The sequence below is a fragment of the Theobroma umbraticum genome, unplaced genomic scaffold (genome assembly GCF_002168275.2).
Source record: "Theobroma umbraticum cultivar Fairchild unplaced genomic scaffold, ASM216827v3 scaffold_30.0, whole genome shotgun sequence".
NCBI classification, from domain to species: domain Eukaryota; kingdom Viridiplantae; phylum Streptophyta; class Magnoliopsida; order Malvales; family Malvaceae; genus Theobroma; species Theobroma umbraticum.
In genome coordinates, this window is record NW_018397254.1 from 14,759,718 (window position 1) to 14,767,303 (window position 7,586).

Consider the following 7,586-nt stretch of genomic DNA (forward strand, 5'->3'; position numbering starts at 1 on the left):
AATCCTTCCAATAGAGTTGAAATACTAATATTCATGGCATAGTGTTACCCTCACGATGATAGTTATCAAAATGGAAAAAGAAAAGATAAAATAAAAGAATCCTACATGTCCAGTATTTATTGTTAATTTCTTCAGTCATTTCGAATGTAGAAAGAGTATTTCTAAGTTTGTTTGGTTATTTTCAAGAACGTAGAAATGTATGGAGAAAGCTTTTCTTTTGTTGTTAAGTTTTTGACAGAAATAATCTTTATATAGAAAAGGATCAAATGCATGAGTTTGTTCTGGAAGGGCAAGAAAAGTGTGAAGATTTTATTCTTTGGATAATTTTAGTTACTGCTCTTTACTTTTTGAACAGAATATTTCAGTCCTCTTTCATCAAATGTTCAAGCAAATGCTTATGTCTGGTCAAAATGGAAGTGTTACCATCTTTGCTTCTTTGTATGCAGAGTAAGGCTTGCATTGTGAGTTATAGATTGGTTGAATCTGTAACTACTATGTTCAAGTGACTTGTTAGTAGTTTCAGGGCACCAGTTATTAGTTTAATTTTAATGGCTTAATTGCATCAAGATTTTATTAAAAATTTAAATATTGAATTTCATCTTTTATTAAGGATCAAGTGTGATTATTGACTTTGATTACCATTGAATCATGCATTCCTCTAAAATAAGCTGAATGTGATTTGTGAGTTATGCTAATATAGTTTTATTGATCAAATGATTTTTATTTCCATTATAAGATTGTAAGAAAATAAAGGTGAAAGTTTGAATTTGGTTCTCACTATCTCAATATTGCTGCTATAATTTCTTGATAATTGATAATTAAATTCAATTGCGTGGGTTATTTATTTATTTATTTACTTGTTCATTTGATGATTTAATACATATTAGTAAAAGAAAACTTTGTTTCCAATAAAAATACTTTAAATAATTTTTTTATATTTTTAAAAATAATAATTATTGAATAATTAAAAATAAAACATGATGTGTTTTAAGTAGTAAAAAAATTAATCCATTTTAACTTGCCAAATATCACATCATTCAAGTTAAAGCATGATTTTAATTACGTTTATCAATTGCTCTTAAAGTTTTTTCTAATAAATAATTCACAATTAGAATAAAAAACACTTTTTTGCGTTTCACATGCTTTTGAAAAAAAACTACCCAGTTCTTTCCAGGCAACTTTGTTTTTCTTTTCTTTCAAAATGCAATTTATATTTTCTTCTGAAATCACCATTTTTTTATCTTTCCTTAAGTTTTTTTTCTGAGAAGACCATTTTATTTTTATAAATCACCATTTTTTTACCCATGTAGTGAGTGTTCAAAATATGTAATAATTGGAATTTTCTTTCTTATGTATACACTAATAACTTTTAGAAATTAGTGCCTGGGCTTAGTTCTATCAGACAAGCGCCTTTTGTACACTGTGTCTGGGGTGATATAAGGGTCATCTGCACTTCATGCCACAAGCTGCACAAAGAAACAACTTAAGGAAAACAAGAAATCAACAAACCTAGATAGTTGGCAAAGTTATCTATTTGGGAAAAATCTAGTTTACAAATTGGGAAAAATAATTATAATAATCTCTATAGATATATATCTGTATCTTACTTTTGGATCCTTTTTAGCTGACAAGTATAATAGTTGGAGAATGTGTGTCAAATACTTGGACACATCAATATGCTAGACATTCATACCCAAGTTTGGGTGACTTCTTTTGATCAGAAGCTTGCAATGCGTCTTTATCCATAGACGTAGACTTACCTATTCGGGAACTAGACCCTTTTTTGGAGTAGGTAGTCGGTTTTGATGCTTTAACCCTTTTTTTTTTCCATGTCTACATTCACAAGATTAAGCAGGTTGGCTGGTGCCTTAAGACAACCAAGTACTCAGTAGAACATCTGGAGTCATGGAAGCTGATTAATGTTGTTTATGTTGATAGTATGCATAGACTTCTTAATGACGTGTGCTACTTTATGTAGATGTAAATAAATGATGTTTTTATGTTTTACAGGATTATTTGGGAAACAAGCGTTTTGAGTTGTCAGGCCAATTAATTTCTCTGCTTTTTGAGGTTTGTTCAAGATTTCACAAGTACCTCAAAAATATTTGTACATTCTCAGTAAATGGGTCTCAATAATTCTGTCTCCTTTGTGGACTTTTTGTTGTAGGACTTGTTCAAGACTATGATTGGTGAGGTTAAGAAACGGATGGACATTATCCTATCTAAGCCTGCAAGATCTAGCATATTGGATCCTTCTCTTGTAAGTGCTGGATTTCTCTTCACATGCAACTGTTTTTCTGAATGCTTCAGGAATTTAATCAGGCTTATGTATGTATGTTAACATAAATACATACAATTGATCCTCTAATAAGCGATATTCAGCAGTTTCATGCTTGTTGGGTTTTTGAGTGACAAACTTTATCTAATGTTAGCAATTAAATAGTTCCTATAGTTGGTAATTATAATTTAAATATATATAATTTACTAGATTAGATTTGTTCAGAATTAAATAGTTCCTATAGTTGGTAATTATAACTTAAAACATATATATATATATATATATAATTTACTAGATTAGATTATGTATACAATAGTTTATATGTCACTTAGGACTCAATATTATTTGTAGTTTAACAATAAGTAGCTAGGTATTAGGTCTCGACAGGAAGAGCCAAGGTTAGACAGATAACATAGTGTCATCTCTTATGAAATAAGAGAAAGTCTGAGTAAGTTTATGTTGGGAATTTATTTAATTTTTTCTCGGTGGTGAATATATACATTGTGATTTTTGTTGTTGTTGATAATTATGATATATCATTGATGAAAAATAACAAATTATAATAAGAGTTATACAATGATAAAAGGGAACCTTATGACTTTCTTTGTGACTATAAGAGCAATACGTGAAAAGAAAAACAATGGTTCTTGTTTCATTTTCTTTTATGTCCTTTTAAAGGTGATTGACTTTTCTATCTAATTTTATCTTTTCTCTTCCTTGCTATCAATTTTGTTCCTTTATCTTTTATAACCCCTAAAATTATTTATAGTATCTAGTCAAATAAAGAAAAGTGTAATTTGAACATAAATGGAGATTAATAGGTATGGGTTTTGCCAAGAGATTTTAAAAAAAGTTGAATTGTTTATACATTAACCATGACTGTTAAATCAAAGAGGTCTCCCATGAACAAGGAAATCAAAATGGAACTTGTTTCAGTATTGTTGGAAAGTGTCTTGTATCAAACTTCTTTATACAAAGAAACAAGTTACTATACTTGTGCCATTCAAGAAATAATTTTAATTTACTAGTGCTGTAAATATGATTTGTTCCCATGATGTTAAAGATGTTTTTAGGGTTTGGTGAAGCTTGCTCACAAAAAATATTAATTGTCTTTAGCCCAATACATGTAATTTAAATTAGATCCTCAAGCTCAGTGATTCAACTGAACAACCATGACCTATATAAAACAGCTCACTGCAATTTCTCCTGTCGCCTAACATTTCTCTATATCTTCAAAATAGGGACTTTATTGCAAACAAGAGCAACAAAACATACACTAAAATGCATACTTCTTGTTGCCCATCACTTTTGCATCTGGTGCTGGGTGAGAAACCACAAGTTTTCACAGCTCCTTTCCTAGGATCTGCTTTGAACAACTGTGACCTATATTAAACAGCTCACAGCAATTTCTCCTTCCTGTGTCCTAACATTTCTGTATATCTTTAAAATAGGGACCTTATTGCAAACAAGTGACAAAACACACACTAAGTTTCCTTCTTGTTCCCATCACTTTGACATCTGGTGCTGGGTGAGAAACTATAATTTTTCACAGCCCCCTTCCTAGGATCTGCTTCTGTTTGTTACAAAATGTGTTCGAAACTTGCATTGGTTGAATACAGTTATGAAATCAATGGACTTTGCTTTATTGGTAATTTGCTTATTGAATGTTTGTTTTCAATAAGCTGCTGGACTTTATATAGTTAATGGATTTAGCTTTTATCTTTGGTAATTCGTTATATTATTCTATTTTTTTCCCCTTTTCTAGTCATCTTTTTATGGATATATCTTTTATCATGGGTAATTCATTACGTTACACTTTGTAAGTTTCATTTATTTGATGTGGAAGTTTTAATTATCTTATCTTCTTCAATTATTGGAAGTTACATTGTAAATGAAGAAGATCTATTGTATATGAAAAAGTTTAGCTTTTCTCAGTTTGTTTATTTTTTTGTTTGTATACCTTTTATTTGCTATTCATATGCACGTACATCATACATGTAGGCTAGGATGTGAATTACTTGTAATTTCCATACATGGTTATTCCCACAGGAAAAGTTTGCGGCCTAGTACTGCACTGCATTGCTTTTTCTTTTTCATGTATGTAAATTTCTACTGGTGCAGTAACTGGAACCTTGTGATCAAGTGGGGTCTTACTGACTTTGACTTTTTGTAATATTTATTGGTTGGTTGGACCTACACTTGAAATAGATATAACTCTGTAGTGAATAGAGACAAGATGATTTCAACTTATCTTATGGAATACTGTTCCTTGGCTTTGATCTAGGAGGTTGTGTTGTGCTTGATTTTCATTGTTTATGCCATTTTGTTGATAAAGTTTCTTACCATACCATGCTACTGTTTCGCTCCTCTTCCAAAAGAGCCTGCCCCAAGCATGAGGGAATGATATGTGATAGCTTTAAGTTTAGTCGTAGGATTTGAGAAAGCTAGGGTTCTGGACGCAATCCATCACTTTCTTTATATAGTGTTCTTATCCTTGTCAACTTGAAGTAAAAGGAAAGCAGTTGTATATGTGTCACATTAGAAAGGCCATTGCATTTTTCCCCCATCATTTCATATGTTGGCATCTCTACTGGCTTTTTGCAACTGATGTCATGCTCCCTAGTCATCTATAAAATCTATTAGAGCAAGTCATCATGAACATGAAGCTTTGCTAGTTGTTTTATGCATTTGTTTTCCCATGTAATGGTCCAAAGTCTTTCATTTGTCCAGTTCAAGTGGGCCTTTTGTAAATCTGTTTGATTAGGTTGTCATAAACATAAGAAACTTCCATCAATTGAAGCATTCAGCTCTCACTTTGCTAATGAAAGACATAAGGAAGTTCTTTCAAACGGAAGGGAGTCCTGCCTTTATATTAAAAGCTAAACGAGGTTTTAACCAAGAAAGACATGGGAGTTGATAGCTAATTTTTTTGTGTATGATATCTGAAGATTTTTGTAGGAAAATGAAATTGCTTATTAGATTATATAGTCAAATGGAAATATTTTTTTTTCAAAAAGTGGAATTTATTAGTCATTAACTGATACACCATTGATGGTCTCGAACTGGAGCTGCCAGAGACTCTCATTGGTATGAAATGAAAACCGGCATGGCAAGAAAAGCCGGGATGAAAAGCTTCTCCACTGCTTACGTAAACCAGCAGCATGCCCTCATCAATCAGTAACCTCGCAAAATAAACTCGATCCTGCCTAAGATAAAAAACAACAGCAGGAAACAAGGAGGTTATACAACAAAGACAATTCTTAAAAATCAACCTCAAATAGTGACAGCATTACCCTAAGACCAAAAGACAAAAATGATCCAAAAACAGAATAGAGACTTCAAGATCCCTTGAAGCCCATCAAAGCCAAGATCCAATCAGAGTTATAAAAGTTGACAGCGCGTTGATAAATCTGAGCAAAGAAGGATGAACATAATCTACTTGAGATGCACCACAGGCAAAGGAACCAAGACATGGCTACGTCTCCCTAGAGAACATGACCTGCAGCCGGGCACAAAAAGGAAGGTCAGCAACTCTCACACGATCAGCATGCCTCAAATGCAGAAGAAAGCTGCTTCACCTTAAAGAGGAAGCAGCATCAAGTACACAACTCAAGCAAAGAAATCCTCTATAAAGCTGAAGCAAGGAGAATCAAAGCACCATCCAAAAGGAGCACATCAGCTCCCAGAGAAAAATCCGCAAAAAACCAGCAAAAGAACCACCTAAAGAGACAAGGTCCCCCATCGTGAAAAAGGAATATCCCCCCTCCCCGAAAATCCCCCATCCTAAAGCATCCATGTTGATACCCTTAAACCATTGATATATAACCTTTATTCCAATTGAAATTTATTTTAATCCAGATTTTTGTTTTTGATTGGATCTATTTATTTAGTCTTATATTTCATATTAAGCTTCTTAACTCTTCTATATTGATTTCTTCTTTTTGTTGGTAATTTATAGATTTTAAGACTTGTGAATATTATTACTGTTGGGCTAGAAAGGACCTTTGCTACAGGCAATTTTGACATTAAGCGGTTCAAAATGCACAGGAAAGGCATGACACAGGTTTACTTTGCATCTTCTCTGTCTATGTTTCACTATGCTTTTGTATGTAGTCTTTCAGTTTTCTTTGTGGTATGACTTATGCCGGTGGAAAATCCTTAACTTCCAAGTGCTAGCCAGGCTATCATTTATAGGAACCTTGGCCATATGACAAAAATATCGTCTCAATTTGAGAAATCGAGGAAAGTTAGTGGACCTAGGGCATTCCAACCGAGCCAGGTGAGAGTGATTTCCTAGTATTGCAGTTGATATGCTTTCTGATTTGAATTATTGTTAGGTGGTTACTTAAACCCTTTGAGTTGTACTTTTGATTTTATTATTCCTCTAATATTTTTCTTCAATACTTTGTCCTAGCGGGGAATGCTTTGCCCTAGTGATACTCCAGAAGGTGAAGCTTGTGGACTGGTGAAAAACTTGGCACTAATGACTCATGTCACAACTGATGATGAGGAGGGTCCATTGATTTCTCTGGTACATCTATATTCACCTAAAATTTCTTTTGTTTTAATGTTAAAAGTGCATTTTATTTAGTAATTTTAAGGTGATGGTATTTGAAGGTAGTATGCACGTGTGCACTATATAAGTATATGTATGTCTCAGTGAACTATATGCAATTAAATAGCATATGAAGTTAATTCTTTATCTGTTGAGCTGCATGTGGTTGTAATTGCAATTTATCTGACAAAGATATTAAAACATGCTTTAGTGGTCTATGATATGGATATTTGCAGATAAATGTGCAAATACGAATTAAATCTAATTATCTATGTACAAAATGTCCTTCAATTTTAGGGGTTAGATGGGATAGAAATGATATAATTATGACTTGGTCTTTATAAGGTAACGTTAGATTCTTATGCATATGTGTAAATTGTGTACGTGGGCATGCATGAAGCATTTGCACCTGTATGCCATATACTCAAATACATGTTTGTGTGTCTTGCATATGAATTTGAATTAACCTATTCATTTGATCCCTGTTCTTTGCTACAAATTGTCCAGATATCATGTTAACTAAGCATTAAGAAGTACTAAGTCTTAGAATTTTTTACAAGCAGCCTTGTTACTGTCTATTTAGTTCCATTGTTTTGGTAAGGAGATCTTTTTTAGTGTTTATGTTTGTTGACTTTCCTTTTATAGTACTGATCAGCATTCCTAGAGTTGATTCTTGCTACTGGAATCTAGCATAAACAATTTAACCATAATCAAATTAATACCTTGAGCTTTATTCTGTAATAAATTGAATCT

General features: G+C 32.5%; 1 protein-coding gene across 1 annotated transcript in view; it reads left to right on the forward strand.

The window, feature by feature from the left end:
* Window positions 1–410: 410 nt before the first annotated feature.
* The window catches only part of LOC110409200 (DNA-directed RNA polymerase III subunit 2-like), a 12,347-nt gene continuing 5,171 nt past the window's right edge, over window positions 411–7,586 (forward strand). The window contains exons 1-6 of the mRNA XM_021418510.1: window positions 411–485; window positions 2,011–2,070; window positions 2,168–2,260; window positions 6,237–6,367; window positions 6,473–6,557; window positions 6,693–6,809. Of these exons, the coding sequence (XP_021274185.1) occupies window positions 411–485; window positions 2,011–2,070; window positions 2,168–2,260; window positions 6,237–6,367; window positions 6,473–6,557; window positions 6,693–6,809 (561 nt within the window). The remainder of the gene's footprint in view (window positions 486–2,010; window positions 2,071–2,167; window positions 2,261–6,236; window positions 6,368–6,472; window positions 6,558–6,692; window positions 6,810–7,586) is intronic.